This window comes from Colossoma macropomum, unplaced genomic scaffold (assembly GCF_904425465.1).
Source record: "Colossoma macropomum unplaced genomic scaffold, Colossoma_macropomum, whole genome shotgun sequence".
In the NCBI taxonomy this organism is placed as follows: domain Eukaryota; kingdom Metazoa; phylum Chordata; class Actinopteri; order Characiformes; family Serrasalmidae; genus Colossoma; species Colossoma macropomum.
In genome coordinates, this window is record NW_023494808.1 from 10,497,945 (window position 1) to 10,525,200 (window position 27,256).

Here is a 27,256-nt window from a genome sequence, read left to right on the forward strand (position 1 = left end):
TTTATTTATATTGTGCTTATTATAACATGGGTTCAAGCCCATATGAGCCAAGGGCTCTGAGTAAAAACTCCCTAAGAGCAAGAGAAAGAAACAAGGTTCAAAAGGGCAACCCAGCCTCCTCTGGCTGACACAAAAACAGTAGCAAAACTATAACACAAGAACAATATGAATAGAGGATAGGATTTTACATTTAATATTAAATATGGAAAAAAGGAATGAATCCAGCCTGTCATTGCATAGTAGTATTTAGATTAGTCACTGTTATTAAGTAGTAACAGTGTTACTGTTATATTCAGTGTTACTGAGTAGTTAGAACGTTACTGTAATGGTCTTGGGAGGCCTTAATATATTTTATATTAATATGTTAATATATTGATATATTTATATATTTCATATATATTTATATTAGAATATTTATATTAATATGTTTTTCTTCAATAATTTAAACTACTATTTGCATAAAAATGCCACTAACTACTGTTAGAGGCCTATCAGAGTAACAATAAGAAATAAGAAACAGATCTATGGAAAACAGTCACTGCTACTGAGCAGTAAGTGTTACACTGTTACTGTTATTGTCAAAAGTACTTGTTACTGGCACTGACTTCTGTTAGAAGCCTGTCAGAGTAACAAATGAGAAATAGATCTAGGACAACCAGTCACTGTTACTGACTAGTAACAATCTTACTAGTGTTTCTGTTCCAGCCATTCTTCCTGAGTAGTAACAGTGTTACAGTGTTACTGTTACAGTCACAGTTACTGACCGCTGTTAGAGACCTCATGGAGTAACAAATGAGAAAGAGATCTATGAAAACCAGGCACTGTTACTGAGTAGTAACAGTGTTACAGTATCACTGTTACAGTCACAGTTACTGAGTAGTAATAGTGCTACAGTGTTACTGTTACCGTCACTGTTACTGGCACTGGCGTCTGCTAGAAGCCTATAAGAGTAGCAAATAGGAGATATGAAACCCAGTCACTGTAACTGCGAAGTAAAAGTGCTACAGTGTCACTGTTACAGTCACTGTTACTGATTGCTGTTAGAGCTGTCAGAGTAACAAATGATAAATGGACCTATAAAAACCAGTCACTGCTACTGAGCGGTAAGTGCTGCAGTGTTACTGTTACAGTCACTGGATAGTATCAGTATTAGTGTTACTGTAACGGTCACTGGATAGTAACAGTATTACAGTGTCACTGTTACAGTCACTGGATAGTATCAGTATTAGTGTTACTGTTACAGTCACTGGATAGTAACAGTATTACAGTGTTACTGTTACAGTCACTGGATAGTAACAGTATTATGTTGTTACTGTTACAGTCACTGGATAATATCAGTATTAGTGTTACGGTTACAGTCACTGGATAGTATCAGTATTAGTGTTACTGTAACGGTCACTGGATAGTAACAGTATTACAGTGTCACTGTTACAGTCACTGGATAGTATCAGTATTAGTGTTACTGTAACGGTCACTGGATAGTTACAGTATTACAGTGTCACTGTTACAGTCACTGGATAGTATCAGTATTAGTGTTACTGTTACAGTCACTGGATAGTAACAGTATTACAGTGTTACTGTTACAGTCACTGGATAGTAACAGTATTATGTTGTTACTGTTACAGTCACTGGATAATATCAGTATTAGTGTTACGGTTACAGTCACTGGATAGTATCAGAATTACAGTGTTACTGTCACAGTCACTGGATAGTAACAGTATTACAGTGTTACTGTTACAGTCACTGGATAGTATCAGTATTACAGTGTTACTGTTACAGTCACTGGATAATATCAGTATTAGTGTTACTGTTACAGTCACTGGATAGTATCAGTATTACAGTGTAACCGTTACAGTCACTGGATAGTTACAGTATTACAGTGTTACTGTTGCAGTCACTGTTACAGTCATTGTTACTGGCACCGACTGACAGTGATTACTATTAGAACCATATCATGACGATATGTTAGTATGAATATGTGAAGTACTCAGTATATTGTCAGGCAGATGGAACAAAGTCTGTGATTGAATAGTTTTAGTTTGAGTCAATGCAGGCATCAGTATAATTCTGTGACATTCTGAAATAAATGCACTTGAGCTTTCAGATTAGTGGATTTTTTACATCCTCACTGAGAAAAGAAGGCACTTTTGGGCCACCGTCTCAAGTTGTGTTCGTGTTTACCTGATCAGTGCACCAGTACCAGGTAGCGATGATGGTCAAGCCCAGCGTCATGCCTGGCCAGGGCAGGTCTCCATCCACAGGATCTCGGAACAAGTGCATAGCGTCAGACCGCGGAAGGTGACAGGTTGTGTTGGGGATGATCTTAGACGGCACAGCTTGCAGATACACACGTTCCAACTCATTGTAGCCACCGATCTTGTTAAACGCTAAAAGGAGTGGAAGACACAGACGATGGGAAGGTTGTGTTTGAGCCATATTGAAAACACATTACATTACATGCCATTCGGCATCGTCAAGAGTTTAAGATTCTATATTCTTACAATATTTCAAACAAAATTTGGACAAAGAAAAACAATGACTGTATTCGTGTTGTTGCACAATGCAGTTGCGATCAATACCATAATTAATAGATTAAAAATGCATTAATTTACGGTTCTGTTAATACTCTTTATTAATGAGCACTGACCCTGACAAATTAAGTAGTAAAGACGTTTTCCACAAGGCACATTGTTATTGCTCACTGTAGTGAATATATATATATATATATATATATATATATATATATATATATATATATATATATATATATATATAGCCCCGATCTAATTTGATGCTTTAATACACTTTAATGCACAATTAGTGTTTTTTAACAGAATTGCACATATTAAGGGGAAAAAATCAAACATAAAATCTGGTTTGCACAAACGTTCAGGCACATTTTATATATAACGTTTTATTTTTTTCAATATGTTAAACCAAAACTTGCATAAATGCCACATTTACTTCCTTGTGGAGGTTTTATTTTCATGTGGAAAATCAACAAAGCACGTAATTTGATACCGATCCAATGTTTTTTCTTTGAAAACTACTGCACTTTAAAATTAAGATACTATGAAATGAAGCGCTTCACTCAAGATGAGCTTCTGAAAGTAGGCTATCATGCTCAAACTGCTATTTAAACAGTCTGATACCCCAGTAACACAATGTGAGTGCTAATTCAGGATGTGATTCATTCTGCTCCAATATCCAATCTGGCATTTCCAGATATCGGCCCGGTACTGATACTGGCTATCTTTTCTCTCATGATAAATTTACCATTTGCCAGTCCAAATTCAATCCAATCCAAATTCAAATAATGGTAGTTACAATGTAGTGATGTGGCAACTTTTTAGGATTTTATGAGTTGACATGGACGGACAATGCACAATTAGGCAACTCTGCTCTCTGAGATGTCCTCCTCAACTGCTCTGTCATACCTGGATTGAATTCAGATCCTCCTGAAGAGCGTCAGAACACCTGCGTCAGGTGTGTGAGATTACAGGTAAGATACAGATAAGCAGCATGGAAGAGTACCCCTTTATTGTGGCATGGAGGAGGCATTATCCTCAAGTCTCAGTGGGCTTATGTCATAAATGTGTAAATAAAAAGCACAAAATTATAAATTACAGACCGCACTATTGCTTCTCATGGCAGATTCTGTACAGGCGAAAGTTAATGTGTCCTTTTTTAACGGTTCGCTTGTGCTGTTGAGCAAACTTTGCTGAATGTTTTCTTGACAAAGAGCATGTCTTTCTGTGTGTAGGGCAAATGACTTACTTTGGTTGTGTTTCCTTCAGGGCCCCATTACAAGCTTTAATGAGGTTAATGAGTGCATTTCTCCAATTATACCATGTAGAGCTGCGAGTACATGTACACACTCTTATGTAATAATTCATTAGGGCGTGCATTCAGTGTACTGTAGCCGCACATCTCATCCAGCCTGCATTAAGACTGTACTACATAAACAAATAGACTCACTTTTCCGAAAGACTGGGGACTGACTGGCCGGCAACCAGACGAAATAGACAATGTACGGATATTTTAGTGTTGGCGAAAAATGACGCTTATAATTAACGACTTCTGTGGCACTTAAGGGATTCAAATTCTCCTCATCACTGATCAAAATCTTGAACATTTGTGCCAAGGGGGAACCCAGTATGATGCGTGCCTTGACTGGTATAACAAATGTTGCTGATAATACGCAACTTCTTTTTTGGCATCAATGGGATTTGAACTCACAATATCCTGATCATAGACCAAAAACTCAGACAGTTATGCCATGGATGAACTCAATATGAGGCATTCCCTGATTGCAATCAAAAAATGTCACTGATAAGTTGCGGCTTCTTTTTTGGTTGTGGCATTGATGGGATTTAAACTCATGATCTCCTGATGGATGATAGGCCAAAATTTGACATAGTTATACCATGGGGGAACCCACTATGAGGCATTCCCTACCTGCAGTCAAAAATGTCACTTATAATTAGTGACGTATTTTTGGTTGTGGCATTGATGGGATTTGAACTCACAATCTCCTGATCATAGACCAAAAACTTGGACAGTTATGCCATTGGGGAACCCAATATGAGGCATTCCGGGATAATTCCCTGCAAAATATAATGCTGATATTTTCCAACTTTTTTTTTGTTTGAGGCAGTGCCAGGATTCAACTTAAGATCTCCTGGAGATGAGCAAAAAGCTTAGAATATTGTGTCAGGAGGGAAGCTGGTATGAGACGCTCCCTGAATGCAATCAAAAATGTCACTTATAATTAGTGGCTTCTTTTTGGTTGTGGCATTGATGGGATTTAAACTTATGATCTCCTGATGGTTGATAGCCCAACATTTTACATAGGTATACCATAGGGGAACACAATACGAAGTGTTCCCTGACTGCAAAATGTCACTGATAACTAGTGGTTGTATCAGTGATAGTATTGTCGACCAAAATGTTAGACAGTTGTGCTCTTGGGGAACCTAATGTGAAGTATTCCATGACTGCAATCAAAAATGTTGCTGGTAATTAGTGAGTTTCTTTTTGGAAGTGGCAATGATGGGATTCAAACTCACACCCTCCTAAGATTGGCTACAATTTTAGACAGTCATATAGTTATAGTTATACCAATATAAGGCATTCCCTGACTGCAAGCCAGGCTGAACTGGTGAGTTTGAACACAAAACACCATCAGTAAGAATTACCTCAATTTTTGTCATTTTTTGGCATAATTTGAAGGCAATTTCCTGATGAACAGGCCAACAGAAATGGTCCAAAATTACTTAAAAAATATTTCTCCATTTACTTCCATTAAAAGTTAAGAATGTTTTTCCTTGTCCTGTAAAGTTATCTTTTCGGAGATACAAGTTTTTTGTTCCGACAGCAGCAATATAAAAAGGTATCCAAACCTGGCATTTAACAGGAGAATAACATACTATAACACACAAAAAACTCTGGATCTATGAAGAGAACTGATGAAAACTAAGAGATAATAAACAGAACCCTAAACTGCACAGAAGTGCTAGAAAATTCCTATTATTTAACACTGAGTTTCTGTTGTATATCTATCTTTAAAGACTGACAATCATATCAGTCAGTTAAATTGTTTAGTTGTTTAACTACTGAAGTATGGAATAATTTTTAGCTCCCTAAAATCTGAATCTGTATCAGTCACAATATTATTTCTCTATTTTTTTAAACCAGGGGTAAATTTGCATTAGGGTCAGAAAAACATGTTGTTGATGGACCTCCTTTAACAATGGCAGCATGGACCACCACAGAGCAGGTACTATATGGGGGGTGGATCATTCTCAGCACTGCAGTAACACTGATGTGGTGGTGGTGTGTTAGTGTGTGTTGTGCTGGTCTGAGTGGATCAGACACAGCAGTGCTGCTGGAGTTTTTAAACACCTCAGTGTCACTGCTGGACTGAGAATAGTCCACCAACCAAAAATATCCTGCCAACAGCGTCCTGTGGGCAGCGTCCTGTGGGCAGCGTCCTGTGACCACTGATGAAGGACTAGAGGATGACCAACACAAACTGTGCAGCAGCAGATGAGCCATCGTCTCTGACTTTACATCTACAAGATGGACCGACAAGGTAGGAGTGTCTAATAGAGTGGACAGTGAGTGGACACAGTGTTTAAAAACTCCAGCAGCACTGCTGTGTCTGATCCACTCAGACCAGTACAACACACACTACCACACTACCACCACGTCAGTGTTACTGCAGTGCTGAGAATGATCCACCACCCAAATAGCACCTGCTCTGTGAGGGTCCATGGGGGTCCTGACCACTGAAGAACAGGGTAAAAGTGGGCTAACAAAGTATGCAGAGAAACAGATGGACTACAGTCTGTAACTGTAGAACTACAAAGCGCTCCTATATAGTAAGTGGAGCTGATAAAATGGACAATGAGCATAGAAACAAGGAGGTGGTCGTATTGTTATCGGTGTATATGGTGGCCATTCTGAGGCCAAGGAATTTTGATGACCTAGAAAATGACATGAAGGTCTATTCTTTCCTTCCTTTTTTTTTTGAACAAAAATTAGCATTGACAGTGGATCAATATCTAACTCACCTGAAGCATAAAGATAGAGAAGTGAAACTCTGGTGACAGTGGAGGACATTGACTATGACGTCCTCTAAGCACCTGAGTGCTACTTATTTGCCAGTTTCTGATTCAAATTCTCCATTCCACCTTAAATTCTGCTACCAAGGTGCAGTTTTGCAAAACATTTGCTTCACTCTGCTGGTGTCTGACTTAATCTGAGCCTTCGAATCAACCACACACCTGAAAGAAAGCTTGGGGTGGCACACCCCTCTGGCCTTGAGCCATTGTAGGCCATACTTTACTGTCAGATGTATTAGAAGCACACAGTTATTTCTACAGCAGTTGGAGTCTTAATGTCACATAAATAGCAATCTAGTGGTTTCTCATGGTTTATCTACTGTGAACAGCAATAATCTATGGCCTAGAAATGTAGGCGCTCAATAAAGACAGATTGGGAAACTGAAAGACATAATTTGTGATAACTGTGCAGGTCAGAGTATTTGATAGATTTATCATAATTAGATTTCAAGCTTTGGGCCTGAACCCTGAAAAAAAAGGCTTTAAAGGCTCCGGAAAAGCAACATATCATGTGATTTTGTGTTCTGTGAAATTAAAAGAGGCTGGTATGGGAAGTAGAAGATGACTGCTCTTCTGCTTGCTCTTTCTGTTTCTATTCCACATCGTAAGTCCCGTAAAAAGGCTACCCTGAGTAGACGCATTTAAATGGACTTTAAATGTGTCCCCGCTTTCGAGCGTGTGAGATTGTTCACGGCTGAACTATCTCAGGCCTTATCAGTCACTTGAGCAGAAGTATGCGAGTGAGCTCAGCTCTGGTTAACCTAATGTTTTTTTATTGTATTTGGCAGAACTGGTTTAACAATGCTTTCACTGTGGTTGGCAACCATCCATTGTCAATATTATTGGAACAAAGAAAGATGACTGCCTATACCATCCAAGGTTATTTTAGAGAATAGCTAATAAACACTCTTGCAGGTCTAGTGTAGTCTTAAATCATGTCATATGAAAACTTAATTGTGCTTTTATTTTCATTTTTTACCTTCATACAGCTGCCTTTCACATTGTTCGAGCATCCAAAATCACTTCTTTAAAATGACTACCTTTACAAATGGCTTAAAATTAGTTTACTAATGATTATAAATTAGGTCATAAATGCCTTAAAATCATTAATAAGCAGTTATAACATACATATAAAACAGCGAACAGTGAGCTGTTCCATTTGATGAATATGGACATCTGAGATTTAACACTATACACAAGTGTGGGCTCATTATTTGGCAAGTAACAGGTCACTATTGCCTGTTTTATTTGTGTTATAACTGCTTATTAATGATTTTTAAGGTGCTTACGACCTAATTCATAACCATTAACTACTGAAACCATTAAACTCTTTGCATAAAGTGGTACCAAATCACTTTTGTACCACTTTATGTATGTTGTTAACATTCACTGAAGTTAATAACATTTTTTGGCTGCTACTCTATAGTTACTATTTCGGAGATCCAAGCTTGTGGTACAACGTTGCATTGTGAGAGATTTGATAGAGAGCCGTTGTTTACAGAAGTGGACAACACCGTCTCTTTGTTTTCCTTTCTGCTGTTAAACCACACCCATGTTGGAGATACTCATTAAGATCTGCCCTATTACCCTTTCTCATGGGCCATTAGGCAAACCTGTTATTTTTCCCGGTCTCATTCTGGAATACTGTTCATGACCCCTCGCTAAGTCATTGCTAGGTTTGCTTTGAGATATCTCAAAAATTTACACCATTGATTTTTGACATTTTATTTTTCGCATTTTCTTAGAATGTTTATATAGGTCGCAAGAAATCCTGGACGAAGATTTCCACTCTTTGGAGGTTTGAAAGGATTGCTACCAGCAAACTAACCATTGCATATTGGTGATCTTTACATTTTATTTATTATAGCAGAATAAAAGCTATTAAGAGAAACATTCTTCCTTGAATTCCTTACTATCTACTGAAGTAAAATGGTAGATTTACAGTTACAAGACCTGACAAATTGCAAATAAACATGAATGATGTTACTAGAGTACCACACATCTATTAACTTGAACCATACATCTTCAGTTTTCCATGATGGCTTGCTTTGGAGCAGTGAATTAAAACTAGTTTAGATAAAAACATATGTATTTCAACCTTCTGAGAGCTTTTAAGAAGAAATCTCACAGACCAATGTTGAAACCTTGTGTATGGTTTGGGACTAATACTTACTCAAACCTTTACACTAATTAACAATATAGGCCATGGGAAGCCACTTATTAGCATCTCCGCAGTCTCAAAACTCTCTGGAGTTTGGTAAGGATTAAGGGGAGCTCCTGATAGAGGTTACAGAATCAAAATGAGCCTTCACATTTCCCTTATTGCAGCAAAATAAAAACTAATAAAAGAAATTTACTTCCTTAAATTCCTTTGATTTCACCACCTCAAAGCTATTTTGGATATAATAAAGTTGTAGATTTACAGCTGCAAAAACCTCTTCACAAAAAAAAAAACAAACAAACAAACAAAAAAGTAAGTAAATATGAGCTAAAAATAATGTTTAGCTCCTAGAAACCATTAGGTCTTCTCTGAGGCCTTGAAGGCCCTGAGGGCTCCCCACTGACGTCATACCAAATTCATGTAAAATCATGCCAGGGATCTTTTACAAAATCTTTTACATGTGATTAACTATTTACTGTGAAATACAGTGAATATCAGAGTTTAGCTGGGCTTTGCCTTGTTGAATATTATTCATTCTTGTCTTGCAGTGAGGCCTATGTTGATGTGATTTATGTCATGTTTTACTACAGTGCGATTTGTGTGCTTTTGGGCTGTTGGCTTCTTTTCCATAAGTCACGTGTTAACATGTCGGTGCAGTAGAGCTCATACTTCATGTTCTGTCATGTCACTGTCATCATGGTGTTACCATGTTAATGCTTTTCTGCTGTGCCTAAGGGTGCGCTGGCTTCGGGCTTTAGGATTCCCCCAACTTTCTATGCTATCATTGTGCTTTTACTGAAACAGGTCTGTCTGTTTAGAGCAATTACAACCTTTTAAAAAACGTTTTTTTTTCTCGTGGAAAACTAATCCTGCCCGAATAGGGCTTTAGAGTGGCTGTTTCAGTAAAGAGTCCTGGCATAGAGCTGCCACTTACTATACAGTCATATGCCAAGTTACCCCTGGTCAAATTTTGTTGATTTTCTAAGTGAAAACAAGTTAACACATCCTTTATAGAAAACACATTTCTGCAAATTGTAGTGAACAATGTCTATTTATTTATGTCTATAGGAAAAATATAATGTAAAATATTAACTAATTAAGTTAAATGTGCAGCTCTGTGGAGGATGTGTTAACAAAACCTGGAGTGACTTGGGGTGCACAAACTTTTGCACACGACTGCATATTCTTGCAGGAAATAACAAAGTTCTATGGCTTTCATCTAGAGGTAGGCATTCAAACATTTTAAAGATATTATTATGCCCTATATTATAGTATATATGATGTTATAACGCCCATTTAATGCTCTTATTAAGCTTAATTAAGCCAGTAGATGTTAGTTAACTGGCTCATTTCCACTTTATTAAGCAGAGCACTTTTTTGTATTTACATAATAACATTTTAGGTGTCTATTATTTTTTATTAAGCAGTAAATAGGCTGAATTAAACATGTATTACACATAATACATGTTTGGAGTCCAAACTTTGTATCTTTAGTTTAAAACTGGAGCAACAACACTGATGTTGCTAACACTGGAACTCAATAGTCGCCCAAATCGCATCTGTAAAAGTACATCACCAAAACTTCTTTCAACCCCCACAAACTGCATCCAGGTGTTCATTAAGGTTGCACAGACTTGCTGATGTGGTTTAGGGGCGCAGTGTGAGCTATAAACATGAACAAACCTGCGGGGCAGCCACTTTTGACAGCAGGATCTGTATTCACAAGCCACCTCAAGACGTAGGAGTGCTGACCTAGAATTGGTATTTGTGATATCATGAATATGGAGGAATCTGATTGGAGATCAGTCCTGCTTTGTGAATACCAGCTCTGGTGTTGTCTGAAATGCCTCCGTGCAGCACTGAAGTTTGTTCATTTTTATAAGTCATACTGTGGTCTAATCCAGGGTTTCTCAACCATTGGGCTGTGGACCACAAGAGGGTGCTATACTGAGAAGGAGACAGTGGTCAATAGTGCTGCTTTGTAATAAATATCAGTGAAAAAAAATATGAATACAAGTCATGCAACAATGGTGCTTCATCTATTTTTTGCCCCTTGTCTCTAGAAACAAAAAATTCTGCCCCAAAGTTTCTAGCGTCCACTTGCGAGTGAAATTTTGCTTAATTTGCCACCATTCTCTCTTCACATATAAAACAAGCTTATGTTCACTTAATCTGTTGATATTTAATGTTCAGGGATACACATGGCATGTCGTGGCACCCAAAATTTGCTGTAGTGAATTTCTCAAAAATGATTTTTTAAGCAAAACAGTTTTTGTTGTTTTTCTGTGGGCCTTCATGTCTTCTACTGATAAATAGATGGACCCTGAGGTGGAGGAGGTTGAGAACCCCTGCTCTAAACCACATAAACAAGTTTGCACAACCTCAGTGAAGACCTGGATGTGGTATTGGGGATGTCTTTTATTTCCTTGCGCTATTTGGGTGACTATTCAATTCTAGTGTTTGTTAGCAATGTTAACCTTGTCGCTCCTGTTCTAAGCTAAAGAAGCAAAATGTGGACTCCAAACATGTCTTTTGACTCTTTTTAATTAAAAATAACAAAACTGTTATCGAATATAGGTTTGGGCTGCTCTGTCGACTTCTGAATGCAACTGACTGACCTGTAATGGTGAGGATGACTGCACCAATGATCATGATGAAGGTCTGGAGGGTGTCCGTGTAGATCACAGCAGCTAATCCACCTGGTGAGAGGGGACAAAATGAAAAATGTCATTGTATGAATGTATTACAGTGAGTTTAATGTACTTGTAGAGCATACATTCACATGTCTTTTGACTTTGTAGTTATACACAAAAGTATTGTGGCATCAGCGTAGAAGGACAACCAACACTAACACAACAAAAACAACGTCAAATGTGTTTTCATTTGCAATGTTGTTGATGGTAGAATAGTGGTAAACAAGTTTTCTTTGGGGACTATTTAGCCTTACAACACCCTGCATGTACCCCTCCACCATGGATGAATTTTAAAAATATGTTTTGGGCCAAAACCTTCTCAAACCTATGGTACAATAATGTCTTAGGCATCAAGTAACATAATCAAAACCATCTCCTGTAATAACCTCCTGTGAGGAAACATTTGGAGGAAATAAAACTGTTTGGATGTCTGGTTCCCATCACCACCACTCTGAACACTTATCAAGCCAGTAGGTGGGAATTAACTGCATCATTTACACTGTATTAAGTATGAACTATGGTGAATTAAGTATTTTTCAGAGCACTTTCATTTGCCTATTATGCACCATAACCTTTTGCACAGCCCTTACCTGAGCACTGGATCTATAATGCTTATTAAAAAACAGATAGTTCTGGTTCTAAAATTTGATTGGCTGAGCTGCATTAGAAGCCACTTCACTTTGTGTCATGCCCAACAACACCCTTCCCCGTGATACAATCACAATTGCTTATTTTCCTTTTTGATTCCTAGGAATAACTCAATGCTTATTCACCAATTTTAAAGTGAAGAGTTGTAGGAATCGTTTAGATTTGCTAAATGTTCCACTTCTTAGACATAGCAGATCAGCTTAGATGTGTTTGGAGTCCACATTTTCCATCTTTAGTTTAGAACTGGAGCTACAAGGCTAACCTTGCTAGCAAATGTTAGCAAATGTGGTTTGTAGACCACACCCCAAAAGCCTCTTTTGAAACATGAAGCGTGATACCACGGTATGCATAAGCATACATAGGTTTTAAAACAACCCTGATAGGGAAAAAATATGTGCTCACTATATTAAATTCATAAAGTTCTCATGCAGATTGCACCTGGTTATTGTAAAAGATGTCACCATTGGTTGGGAAGATCTCATGCAACAAATAGCAGTCATGGTGACAGTGAAGCACCTTCCTAAAGTTCTCAGGGATGACATTATTAAACAACATGAGTGGAAATGGCTAAAAAGCCATAGCAAAGACCTTAAACATCCCTTTAAGTAGAACTACCTCAATAATATGCAAATGGAGAGTTTATGGAAGCACAACTAATCGTCCCCATACAGGTGCATCATGAAAGAGTTCTCTCCGACAATAATTCAGCTCATCATAATTGGAGAAAGAAGGGTTGATCCCAATAAGACCAGGCCCACAATGAAGTATGATGGTGGGAGCATCATAATGTGGGGCTACTGAATGGAGTGATGGACTGAGATTGTAGAGGAGAATTTAATGTTGTCAGCCAAGAAAGGGGAGAGGATGAATGTTCCAACAAGGCAACAACCCCATACTGCTAGAATAACTCAATACTGGTTTCAAAAAATATTTGGCCAGTTTTCTTGAATCCCATTGGAAATGCATGGAGGATTATGAAAGGGATGATTGTAACATTGAAATTGAAGGAGGTTTGCCAAGAACAAGAGGCCAAATTTGAACCACAATGCTCCAAAAAGCAAATGACTTTTTACTGTAGACATTTCAGAGTTACAACAAATGCTTTACCTGCTTTTTTTAATATTTCATTTTTAAAATCTATCTTTGTTTATGTGGTGACACTTTATTTTAAGAGGTCCTTTCAAATGAAACAAACACTCAACGGACTCCCAGTAAAATATCAAAAATATATGAGGGTTAGGATTAGGTATTGGGTTGAGGTTAAGGGTTGGATTAGGGCCAAGGTGAGGGTTAGGTTGTGGGTAAGATTAGGAAACTAAATGAAAGTAACATATTAACAATGCATCTACTTAATGTAAGTAATGTATCAATGGAACATCTACAAGATATTTACTTCAGTGTATTGAGATGCTTCCCTACTGCTACTGCACTGATATGTTGTTAATGTTACTGATAAACGTTTATTAATCATCTACAAAGGAGAAAAAAGTTACAGTTTATGTTTAAGAATACATATTTTTTGTGTTCATATTTCTAAGTACAAAGTCAAAATATATTATGTGAGTAAATCTGAAGTTGATATAGGCCCTTGATTTATTAAATAACAAGAACAAAGGTATCTTAATGCTTGTTACCCCAACATAATAATGTATATCATAAGGCCAAACATAATAATCATAAGGTCAATCAGTAAATTCAAAGGAATGTCACAGCTGTTAAACTGACCTGTTGGCTTATTTGGTCTCCACACACTGAGCAAACCAAACCCTCGCCCTAACCACCAACACCACCGCCCCAACACACAAAAAGACACACATACCTGCAATGGTGTAAAGTGCGGTCACCACCAGCATGAGGACAGTGGAGAGGTAGAGATTCCAGCCCAAACATACCTGGACAAACAGGGCTCCAGAATACAGGTCTGTCTGCACACACCACACACAACAGTTTAAGAAATTGAAAATTAACCTTTTTTACCTTTTTAGTTCATGTTACTGGTCATATTAAGCTCAATTCATAATATCATATCATTGAAAAGACAAACTTCTGGTTTTAACATAATATTGAAACAAATATAAAGATTTTTTCTCGCTTCTAAAATGTTTTCTGATGTTTGATTACATCACTATGCACCAGCAGGCATGAAAAAATAACATTAATATTAATAAAATGCATTCTGATTTCTGATTCACATCAACTTAAAGCTAATAATGATTCAAAAGTGAATGCAGTTCATTGCTTTTGATAAATTGGGTTTATATAGTAATTTCATGTAGTCTTGGTGTTGCTATGAGGTTGCTATAGAATTCCAACTTGTAGTTAGGGTATTGCTTGGTTGTTGTTAGGTGGTTGCTAAGGAGTTGCTGTCATTCCAGGTGGTTGTTAAGGTGTTGCTAGGCCATTGCTATGGTTTCCCCGGCCATTGCGGTGGTGTCCCAGGTGGTTGCTAAAGCGCTGTTAGGCCTTTCCTCTGCTACCCCTTGTGGATACTATAGTTTTGCCATGCTGTGTAAGTTGGCTTTTTCAACCCTCTGTTGCACGATGTTGCCTCAGGGCAACAAACTAATTTTCCTCGCTTTACAATGACATGATACGTATTTACTGATCATGACAGGGTTAATACGTAAGGGAAGAGTTTGAACAAACCTCACATTAGAATCTTTTGGACATTTTGAACATTTTTTTTAGGATGGTGCAGCTTCTGGACGACATACGTTACCGCACCTGGCATTGCACAGCATGTTATGTTACTGCACTTGTAGAAATTATTGAAATATGTTTGTTGCCTAGAAGCAACATTGTGGAATGTATTTAGCTAGTCCTAAACAAAACAGCCACATGAGTGAACAGTGCAGTCATTATATATTTTTTCCATTTAGAATTATGTTTTATTTAGGATAATTTTGAGGTTTTTACTTATTTAGGGAATTGTAAAAGAAATGTTATCATTTTTAATATTTAAAGAAGTGTAGCTTTTTCATTTTTATAATAAATATTTAGACCTAAAAATCATATTTCTTGATGCTCTGTATCATTTTTTTTCCATCGTCGCACAATGTTGCTTCATCAATTCACACTTTATTTTTCTTTTGTTTTTTTAGTTTAATAATCAGGTCTATTTCATGCAATGCTCTCATATATTAGTTAATTTTATTATGTCATTTTATAATCAGTTACATAGTTTGCAGTTTTTCTATTTGTTTTGAGGTTAACAAATGCCCAGTGCATGGCAGAAGTGTGGAAGGATGGTAAAACAAGACACAGCAATAACTTTTCATCAAAAACAACTAATAAAATATCTCTTTTCCACCAAAGAGCACAAATTTTGTATTGATTAAAAGTTTAGAATGAGCACTTACAACAGAATACACTTGTCTTAATGAGCTAGGAGCCAAAAATGATTTATATATAATGACACCATGCTTTTGTTAACACAGCTGTGACTTCTTATGGGTAATGTGGAATACAATACTAATGTCCTGAGAGATCACTGTTACTATTTTTGCAGTTCTACAATTTTCTCTTTTCACTGTCAGGACCAGATATGGCAATGTATTCTGCATTACAACACTGTTATGCTATGTGTCTGAGTGCGAATGTGTGAGAGCACTCACTGAGATTTTGGTAAACACAGACAACATCAGACTCAGAGCTGACAGGTACATGCGAATTCTCTCTCCCCCAAAGCGCCGGCCCAGATACTCCGGCATCGTGACAATCTGAGAGAAACAGAGAGAGGAAGAGAAGGAGGAATGTTATAACATTGTTTTTCGAGAAGGTTCTGGCCTAAAACATATTTGTTTACAAGCCATCCATGGTGGAGGGATACAAGCAGGGTGTCCGTAAGGTAAAGTAGTCCCCAAAGAAAACTTATTTCTTTAGGTTTACCACTATTTTACCACTATTTTACCACTATTTTATATAAAACTCAGGGCTTATCCCATTTCACCCCTTGCCCCTACCACTTAGCCTTTAGCCCTCTGTTTTGCTCGTTCACATCTAGGGGTAGGGCGTCCCAATTATTGTTGGGATAGAGGGGTAGGGCGAAGTGTTAGGGCTACATGGCCCTCCAAACAGAGGATTTTCAGAGTCACACTCCAAACTGAGTGTTACGAGAAAAAAAAGAAAAACTGGCAAGATGGCTGAACAAGAGACCAAAGAAACCCACAAATGTGAAATTTTCTCTGTTAAAAAAATTATGATAACCAGTGTATTTTCATAGTTTAATGTCATTTCAATGTATTATGGTCGTTTTCTTCATAACGCTATTGCTAATAGCATGCTAATGTCTCAGTAGCTAGCTAGCTAACTTTCCTGTTCCACCTTAAATAGTCCAGCTGTTCTGATGCCTGAAGTGCCAGAATGTAACTGCTGCACCATTTAAGGTGGAACGGGAGAATTTGAACAAGAACCTGGAGAATAGCTGACTTCAGCTTCGCATCACCGAAGAATTAGCGGTGGGCGATAATAAAGTTGCTGAACTTTTCCCTCCTCTGCTATCACTGCAGATGGGCTGGGTCACCTACAGAGCAGCGCTAGCAGCTGTTAATGAAGTATATTTTTTTTATTTTTTCATTTGAGGGTTGTCCCATTTCGTAGGGCAAGATTTTAACCACTACCCTTTGTAACTCAGCTCCAAGGGGATAGGGTGACACTCAAAAACAAGGGGTAGGGGTAAAAAGAAGAAATGGGACTGGGCCTCAGAAGACGCATGTAGGTTCACTGGTGGTTTTGGATAGTAAATAAAATGGGTATATTAGCATCATAGACATTGTGATGGTTCTATGATAAGTCTATGTGGGATTACTCAGCAAGGACAGTGTACAGGGTACCACTGTTGCCTCACAGGAAGAAGGGCCTGGGTTCGATTCCCTGGCCAGACGACCAGGGTCCTTTCAGTGTGGAGTTTGCATGTTCTCCCTGTATTTGCATTTGAGTTTCCTTCCACAGTCCAACAACATGCAGTCAGGCCAACTGGAGATGCTACATTGCCCCTAGGTGTGAGTGTTTATGTCTGTGTGTCTGCCCTGTGCTGGACTGTCCAGGGTGTTTCCTGTTTTCCACCTGATGAACACTGGGATAGGCTCCAGCACCCTCCACAACCCAAATGGATAAGCAGCTTAGAAGATGGATGGATGTCAATTTTTATAGCTAACAAAATGTCATACAGTGTCATAAACCACCTAACTAAGTTTATTTGACATTACCTAACGAGGTGTCTGATGATTTAGGCCTACAGTTTGGTGGTTATAAGCGTCCACTGCTTGTTAGCTACATTAGCCTTGTAGCTCCATCGCAAGCTAAAGAAGCAAACTTCAAACACCAAGTATGTTTTGCCTGAATTTTGGTGCTATATAGAACCATTTTCAAACATGCCCTATATTGAACCATAAACAACACGTTCTCCATCAATCTGAAGAACAATTTCACTATGTCAAGAACCATTTAAGCATGAAACTGTTCTATATAGCATTCATAGTTCTACATAAAACCATTCCTTTTAACAAAGAACCCCTGAAGAACTATCTAATTTCTAAGAGTGTAAATTTATGGTGAGGAAAAACCTGTAAATTACATCATTACATACATTTACATACATTTCATTGCTTTAGAATATCATTGGACTACATAGTGTCCACTGTCATCCAGTGTAAAACCCCTTAAAGTGCTAACATTAGCATTCTTGCTGTGGTATCATGTGTGCATATTTGTGCATAAGACTCACCCCAGAAGACACATAAACTGGGACAAAGATCCAGGCAAGAGCCAGCAAGACATATGTTGCCTAAAAAGAAGACCAAACATGTTTAAAGGCATATCGCCCCCTGCTGTTCAAAAGAGGTAACTAAAAATAAATGAATACATATGTTTAAGGAAGAACATTGCATTGCATTAGACAATTCAACATCATATATTTCGCGTTGATTAAATTGAGGTTATCAATTTGAACAAGCAGCTCAATTAAGCAGAGAAATATTTGGCTTGGTTTAACATATTCTTGGCAAACGTTGGTATATTTTCTTTTTGCATGTTAGCAATGCCTGTGGTGAGCTAGCAGGTCTCTTCATATGTTTGTATATTGTGGCTGTTGGGACAAAGCCATCTTCAATTTTTATGCTTTTTTGTATTTTTTTTACATAATTTGTAAACACCCACTGACCTTTACGTTGTGTGAAAAATGTACTATGAATGGACCAATAAAAATTCTCTAAAATCACTTGGAAAAAATCTTTTTCATTAACTTCCTTTATAGATTAAGAACATTTTTTTCTTTTTCCTGAAAAGTTACTATTTTGGATACTATATGAGGGTTTTGTCCTGACGCAACAATTTGCAGCTCTAGGAATAATAGAAATTTGGTAACATGTTATTTTAAGAATTTATGGTCATATCATCACTGTCCAAAGAAAAACAAGACACGACAAAAAACGTCTCCAAAATGCTTAAATTTGAATGTAAGTTCATTTAAAGAGGTTTCATTTTAAGTGATTTTGGAGCATTTCTATTGGTCCATTCATCATTAAATTTTCACACAATATAAAGAATATCTGCCATGTTCAAATCATGTGGAAGAGCAAAAAATTACAAAAATGGAGATTTTTTTTTTGGACGTATCTCCAAAATAATAAATTCACAGTAGAAAGAAAAAACATTTTTAACTTTAAACGGAAGATAATGGAACTAGATTTTTCCAAGCACTTTTGGAGCATTTCTGCTGGTCCGTTTATCATGAAATTTTGGCACACTGTAAAGGTCAGCTGGCATTTTCAAATTCTGTAAAAATGTACAAAACAACAAAAATGGAGATTTTGGTTCCGATTTTGGAAAATGGTTTTGTTCTGACCGCAGCGATATATTGGTGTATAATAAGGTATTGTTGTTTATTCAATAAAGCCCAAATTAGACAACTCAATATAGTTTACTATATTTTATTTATTATTTATTATATAATTATAAAATATAACTATATAATTATGTTAAATTATTATTTATCATGTAATATTTACTATACTTTATTTATTCTGCCCTGTATTAATACATAATTAGACATCTGTTCAGTGAAAATCAATAATATTTGCATTATTACTTGTAATATCACACAATAAACACTTTATTAAGACCTTATTCAGGAAATGATTGAGTATTGAGTATTCATCTAAATTCACATCTTACATCTGTATAATTGGCAACATTCTATTTCTATACATTCTAGGTAGCATCAAGTGAGCTAATAAGAGTTTAATCTGCCACTAATGCTTCATGATGGGTGAAATTTCAGGCTAAAAAGCACTAAACAAGTTTTCAGTGAGTCAATTTGCAGCCTGTATTCTGAAAGAGTGACAAAAACAAATGAGCTGGTAATGTTTTAGGTTAAATTCAAATAATTTTAACAATGAATACAGGTAAATTAAACTCTTGCATGGAAGAGTTTTAATGAAAATGTTATGAATAGATATAGAACTTGTGATGAAATTAGAATGAACTGTAAAAAGGTATGCTAATCCTGCAAAAATCTGGAAGAAGTAGGACAGGTGGCACATGTACGTCACTGGACTATCACAAAAGGGAGGGGAAGATGGGGGGCTGACGAAACTCACATTCCATTCAAAGCCGGCGACAGCGATGCCCCCTGCAGCCCCTGTTCCAGCCAGGCCGATGAACAGCCCTGATCCCTCACTGCTGGCAAACAGTGACGCTCCAATCTACACAACATTCACTTGGCATTTAGAGTCATTAGACAATGTCTCCTCTCAATGTTAGAATAATGCAAGATATATGATTATTAATATGTAAACTTACTTATTAATACTTCAAGACAAAATCCTGTATCGCAATATTTAGATATTTTGAGATTTGTAAAATCTCAAAATACTAGTAATTTTTTTTTAAAACATCAAAATTCAGAAATATATAGTATATGGCCAAAAGTTTGTGGACACCTGACCATTACAATTAGAGGTCGCATTCCAAAACCATGTTCATTAATATGGAGCTGGCCCTCCTTTGTGGCTATAAAGCCTCCACTCTTCTGGGAAGGGTTTTGTAGCTGGAACAGGGCCGACCACAACAGTTGCCACAAAGTTGGAAGCATATAACTGTCTAAAATTCTGTAGCATCACTGGAACTAAAGGGCCCAAACCCTGACAAACAGCCCCAGCTCATTTTTCCTCCTCCACCAAACTTTACTGTAGGTTATATGCCAGATAATGAAGTGTGATTCATCACTGCAGTTTTCACTGCTCCAGATTTCAGTGGTGGTGTGTTTTACACGGCTATGTCATTTGATACACCTGTTAGCAATGGGTTTGGCTGAAACACCTGAACTCAATAATCAGGAAGTGTGTTCAGTATTTTTGGCCATATAGTGTTTCATCAAGAAGCAATGGGTTCAGTAATATAAACCTGATATTGTAGCAGATGCATATATAAAATAATTCTAACATGTGAGTTCTATGTAAATTTACCACTTTCAAATAGTTAGAAGGAAGCTATGATGAATGTACTTAATTCTATCATAATTTAAAAAGCTGTACAACTTTGGGAACAAAGAATAAATGCCTCACATTTGAAAAGCAGTAAACAAATCTTGAGGCCTATAAAATCACACAAAATACTGTATATAAATGATTACAGTACATTATTTATCACTTAATAACTTCTTGTTGTTTCGAATTACTTAGAATATTGAAAAACGTATTGTATATAAAATAGAAAAGTGAACTTTCTCACAGTAAATCTAGTCTGGATTCAATGTTTGCACTTAAGCCTACGCTTAACCCATGTCCAATAAATTGGCCCAATAAGTACTAAGTACAACATTTAGGCTATAAAACTTTCTTTAAAGTTCAGGCTGTTGTCAGAAGCATGCTAAACCGATGGTATCTCAGTCAAAAAAATGCTTATTTTTGTTCAAAAAGGCAGAACAAACATGGTTTAATCAAAAGCATTAACAAACCTACAGTTTAGGCACCACTGGTCAACTGACGTTATGTTTCGTAAATGTAAAAGATCTAAATAAGTACAAAGAAGTGAACACGTTCTCTATGGAGAGGATGTATACACACTGTATATTTATGTTTTCTTTTTTTACAGTATGTTCAACAAAATGCCATATTTAAGTTGGTTCTCTAGAGGATGTTTTAGCTTTTCACCTAAAAACTCCACATGTCCTTCGACCAGGGGTGTTCAAACTTTTGCGCAACTCATACCAAGCACTATGTTAGATGATCAGACAAAAGGAGACTGTACATGTACATTTTTGTACAAGCAATGTACTTGTCCAATGTTGTAGCTTACATAGAAAAATAAAATATTTTTTTTTTGTCATAAAGTAAAAGTCAATAGAGTCAATACAACTAAAGAAATGATAACAATATGGAGCAATTATGTTCCCCAACTGAAGATACTGAAGGGGTGAGTGCTGATACCTTGAAAGGTACAGTTATTTCTGAGAATATTAGGTGCTTTGGCTGTAAAAACATGGCTACTTTGTTAAAGTTTATTTGTAAATCAGTATCTTGCTCATTGTTGCCATTTGTGAACAGAAAGTGGGTTGTGTTAGTAGCAGATTTGTACATGTAGACGTTTAATGACCTGTTAAATCATTCACCGCTCCAGCACAAATAAAATTACTGGTCAAAAATAACAGATAAACTACTGACCTTTCAAAAACTAGATACAGCATTTAGTAGCATGTACATTCTTCATAATTCCTTAATGTTTCTTTAACTTTCTTCAAATCTTTTATGTTGGTTTCACTTACAGGCCACCATGCCATGTCCCTGCCAGCCAGGAAGTAGCCATTAAGAGTGTTTCTGCTTACTCTGCAAGATGACTGACACACACACACACATTAAATGGTAATGTATTTCTCATATTAACACTCCATGTGTAAATGTTTCAGTTCTAAGGCCTCATAAACAGTACCCCAACAGAAAACTCTGAATAAATAATAAATGCACTTTTTCAAGGGTACTTTACTGAAGACATGGTTCAATATAGAACCATGAACACTCAAAGAACCATTTACATACTCAAATAGTTCTTTGCATGGTGAAATTATTCTATAGTTTGATGGAGAATGTGTTTTATTATGTTTTTGTCAATTTATATACAATAACAATCTGTACAATGTGGATCTAATACTCTCGAAAGCAAAAGATACTTATAGATGTCTTTTACAATATTTCAAGCATTTTGGCCACAGCAAGAAATTATTGAAGGATAAATTATAAACTCTAATTTATGATTTATACAAATTTTGGTCATGTTATCTGCCTTGAAATGTGATTGTCACTATTAGAATATAAGGCATTATGAAAATTCATTGTATTATAGCTTCAATTATTCATTCTGGACACACCTAAAATTTGTTTATTCACTTATTTATTATTTACAAGCTTTCTACCAATTATTTGTACTTACATTCATGTGCAAAAGTTTGAGCACCCCCTGTCAAATGATGTTTTATTTTCCTGAGAGAAAATAAGTTAACATAACATGTTTCTGCCTATGTTTTTTTTATTTATTCTGTTTATATGCTTATATTTTTCCCCAATAAGTTAAACTTGGGCACTAAAATGTGCAGAATACAGAAAATGTGGCATAACTTTTGCACAGGCCAAATTTTATTTTATTATTACATAATTTTATTGTTATTGATATTTTCTCTTAGGAAATCAACATGTTATTTGCCCAACTTTTGCACACAACTGTATAAACATCTGAACTTGCACACCTTACTGGTTTATATTATTGAAAACATTGATTCCAAGCCTTTGAATGGTGATGTACATGTATTTAAAGCTTTTATATTTCAAATATCATCACAACCACACACATTAATTTTTTGAGTTTTAATAAATGCTACCAGAGTTAATTCAGTATTGTAATCTTCACTTAAAGTAACTTTAAAGTAAAAATTGTTTTGCCAGTTTATAATGGCAAATATTGCAGTAATTAAGACACTTGGACTTAATTTCCCAGACCCAGATTAAGCCTATGCCTAAGCTAAGAAAAGTTTCCAACAGTGATTTTCTATTAGCTCTACAAATTAGTCCGAAACTAAGCTTGGAGTCACATTATTTTCTGATTACTAATACAGCGTACTACAACAGAGAGAGTTTCTTACCCATATTCCGACTGCAACGTTAAGCAAAAAATATGCTCCGATCACAATGATGTCGGACACGCTGAAAGACTGCGAATAAGCAAAGAATTTAGTAGTAGCGTTAGCCGCCATGACCTGTCCCCACGCTGACTGCGAAGCAAAGGGAAAGGCAAATGGAGGGAGAGGGCGCCGGATGGCTGTCTAAGTGAATTGATCATTAAACACATCAGTTTAATGAAGCGACTGTGCACTCACATAAGAACAGATACAGGAGAGGCCGAGAGAGGGAGAGAGAGAGAGAGAGAGAGAGAGAGGGAGAGAGGGAGAGAGAGACACTACACAATCATTGTGTCCTTTTGTTGGTGGGGACTCGCACCCACACATAGACACACACACACACATACATACCCTTCCACACTCAAGTGCACATCCAGAGCATGCTTAGGCTGTGTTACCCCATCATCTAATGTGCGTAAGGAAGTCAAAATAACATCTCCAGACACTCTTAACAAGGTCAATGATTTACTCACACAGTCACCGGTACTCATCCATTAACACACACACATTCACCATTAGCATTAATCTTACACAGAGACGCATACACACACACGCACCAGACCAGGCAGCTCAGCACACACGTGCACGCAAACAGTTTTTTTCACATTTCTGTTTGATTTTAAAGCAGAGATTCTGAAAATGTTCTGGAAATTAATGTAAAAATGTTAGAATAACAGGCCCCAATAAACAGGAACTTAATTATCTAACAGCTTGTTAATGACTGTTAGTAATTATATAATAGTTGTATTGTTGCTGTGGGGACAAAAAGAAAAATTGTCATGTTTGTTTTCTTTACACAGTGTTTAAACACCAGCTGTCCTTTACATTGTGTGAACATTTCACAATGAATGGACTGATAGAAATGGCCCAACACTGCTTGGAAAAAAAAAATTATATTAACTTTCACAAGTTAAGAATGTTTTTTTCTTTCTTCTGAAATATTAACATTTTGGAATTGTTTGATCCAACAACGACAATACACATTTCCATTCATACTCGCTATCATTTCAATTACTAACCATTCATTTAGTGACAGATAAATGAATAATGTTAAATTAATTGTAGTCTGTAAATAATGGGCCTTATTATCCAACCGTTCTTAAGAAGAAATGTCTTCTTAAAACTCGCTTATGCAGTTTTCATGAAGATTCTGACATTTACCAATGTTTTCTTATAGAGTATTTGTTCTTAAGTACAATGTAAAAAATGTCTTGTCAGATCAACCAAAAAAAATTACTTTATGTACTAACAAGCGATTGAACTTTGTTTTAATCAGCTCAAAAAAATTTATTCATTGAAAAAATCGTTCATTTAAACTATTTATGTTGAATAAAACTAGTTAATGTACTTGTTGTCACATGAAATAATATTTTAGGATGATCTGACTAGACATTTTTTACAGCGTAAGAACAGAATCTACACACACTCAAGAGCAATTCTGCATCATGTATCTGACATAGACTTTTTCTTAGAACCTTTCTCAAGAACACATTTAAGAAAAAAACTTACACTGTAGAAAATGGTTCACCAGTTCAGTACTCGGTTTACTGCTGCACCGAACTCAGAAACGAACTTTCTGTGCCACTCATCCGGTTGTGGACAATTGAAGCAATGGTGCATTTAGGAATGCAGTATTTATTCCAGCCAACATATATATGTTTTAATTGTCTACGTTTTAAATAAGTCATTATCTTGCTAGTTATCTTGCTACTTGCATGCATAAACCTTTTCTCCATGATTAGTTAATCATTTTAAAGTGGTTAATATGCACTTTTTTTAAACATTAAAAATCACTAAATGGGGGTTTCTGTGCAGGTACATTTTTTCGTTCATCAAGGTACAAACAATGTAAATGTTCCCTCAAAGGTACAACAGTGGTTTTAAGGCCCAACTAAATAAGTTTTTGCCAGAAAAAAGCATGAATTTGTACCTTTTCATGATGCAACATTTTATAACAGAACAATAAAATAAAAAGCCTGGAGACGAGACAGGGTGTGTGGAGTCAATACAACTTAGAAAATCTAATTTCAATGGATTATGGTAGAGTTGTATTTCATAACTAAGGGTACTGCAGGCGAACCCTTGAGGGTACCACCCCAGTGACACTTCAGTAGCTTTTTTCCTGCAAGTGTATTATAAAAGAAATATTTATTAAGAAGTATTTATGAGGCAGTATTGTATAACCTACTGCACTTAAATATAACACATTTACAGAAAAAAGGTTAATATTTTAAATGGTAGCATTTATTAATGCATAAGTAAGGCTTGTGTAATTATTAACTATCACTAACAAACTCTATTAGATAATAAGTTGCTATTTAAAGGTCAGTTATTATAAAGAGTTACCAAAGAAATAAAACATTCAAAAGTTTAGAATTGCTGGTCATATTTATAACTACTTTTATTTTATTCAGTGGTAACTTAAAGAGTGCAGACTGAACTGCAGGAAAGTAGTTTTTTTTTTTATTCAACATTTTGGTGTTTTTGGGGAACAAGAAGCAATTATATTTAGACTAAAATTAGACTAGAATAGATTTTAGACTTCAGAATTGTTCTGCTTTGAGTGACCCTATATCTTAATTGTATTTTATTTCAATAAATGATTACAAATTCCATTTTGTTACTACTGAAACAATCATAGCACTACCTAAACTTTACCAAATGTTTCAGTAGTGACTGTTTCGGTGGTGACAATTTTAGTTAATTTTGAACAGAACTCAAAAATGCCAACAAACACAGTTTTGAATAGTTGTACATGCAGAAAATAATAATATTCTTCATTAAAACACAAAAAAGTACTTTATTGCAGAAAATGTGTGTTTTGGTAGTGACAATTCTTGATGTTCCACACTGATTTTCAGACTTTGGAACACATTTACTTCAAAACAATGGGATCCAACTGCTCACCATGTGGCCATGAAATTATGATCCAAAATACATGGGTGGGCTAAAATAAGGTTCTGTCTATGGACAAAAACTCAGTAGTGACAGCATTTTTTGAAGTATTTTTATTAGAAAATTAAGCTTATGATAAATCTAAATCTTCTAAACTTCATTTTAAAAGAAATTTAAAAAGATTTTTAACATTGAAAAAAATTAAGTATTATTTTCACAAGAGTAACTGTAGCTGTTCTGTGTTCAGGAAATGAATGTAGTCATTTATAATAGAATATCAGGAGCGCCCCCTAGTGTTTGAGAGACGTGGAAGACATTACAGAGTGGTAATTCTCCTCTCTGCAAGTTCTCTGGTCTGGGTTGAAACACTTTTATATAGGTGGGGCTAAACTGCTGTGGACTGAATCAGGTGGATACAGGTTAGTTGTTATGGTTTGGGTGACATCAAACTGCGGTTGCAGCTTAAATATATGGACAGTACAGACTGGAAGTCAATAATACATTTTGAAACATTAATAATGGTTACAAATACTAAATCAAACTCATTAAAAAAAAACTGAGTAAAATTCAGTTTTCCTTGATATGGGACCTTTTTAAATTTATAAATGTCATAAATGTCACAGGAAACACAGTGTAAATTATTAAAAATGTTTGTATAATACATCTAGCAAAGTTTTAATGAAAAAAAAACAAGATAGAAACGTAATGAAACTCTTAAAACCCTTTTAAAAATAGTAGCATGAAATGACTTCCAGTTGCATTGTAATCAATGGCTGATATTGGCTGGAATAAATACTGCATTCCTAAATGCACCATTGATTCAACTGTCCACAACAGGATGAATGGCACAGTGAGGGGTTCGCTTCTGAGTTCGGTGCAGCAGTAAACCGAGTAAGCTGCCTCAAGCGTGCAGGGTCATACAAAGTTCAAATGTGTTCAACTTTTACAGTGCCACAGTTAAAGTCAATGAGATAATTCTAGGATATATATAAAATTCCTTTCCAAAACCAGCCAAGCTACTCAGCCTACTGCTGAGCTTGGTAGACAAGGAGAGCCATCAACTAGA

The 27,256-nt window shown here is 36.2% G+C and overlaps 1 protein-coding gene across 1 annotated transcript in view; it reads right to left on the minus strand.

Moving 5' to 3' along the window:
* Window positions 1-23,395, minus strand: part of slc5a10 (solute carrier family 5 member 10) — a 60,795-nt gene extending 37,400 nt beyond the window's left edge. Inside the window, exons 1-8 of the mRNA XM_036557384.1 lie at window positions 23,260-23,395; window positions 21,892-21,963; window positions 19,727-19,831; window positions 17,854-17,913; window positions 15,743-15,847; window positions 13,948-14,053; window positions 11,406-11,486; window positions 2,182-2,387 (exon numbers count right to left, since the gene is read on the minus strand). Of these exons, the coding sequence (XP_036413277.1) occupies window positions 2,182-2,387; window positions 11,406-11,486; window positions 13,948-14,053; window positions 15,743-15,847; window positions 17,854-17,913; window positions 19,727-19,831; window positions 21,892-21,963; window positions 23,260-23,370 (846 nt within the window). The 5' untranslated portion in view covers window positions 23,371-23,395. The remainder of the gene's footprint in view (window positions 1-2,181; window positions 2,388-11,405; window positions 11,487-13,947; window positions 14,054-15,742; window positions 15,848-17,853; window positions 17,914-19,726; window positions 19,832-21,891; window positions 21,964-23,259) is intronic.
* Window positions 23,396-27,256: the final 3,861 nt, after the last annotated feature.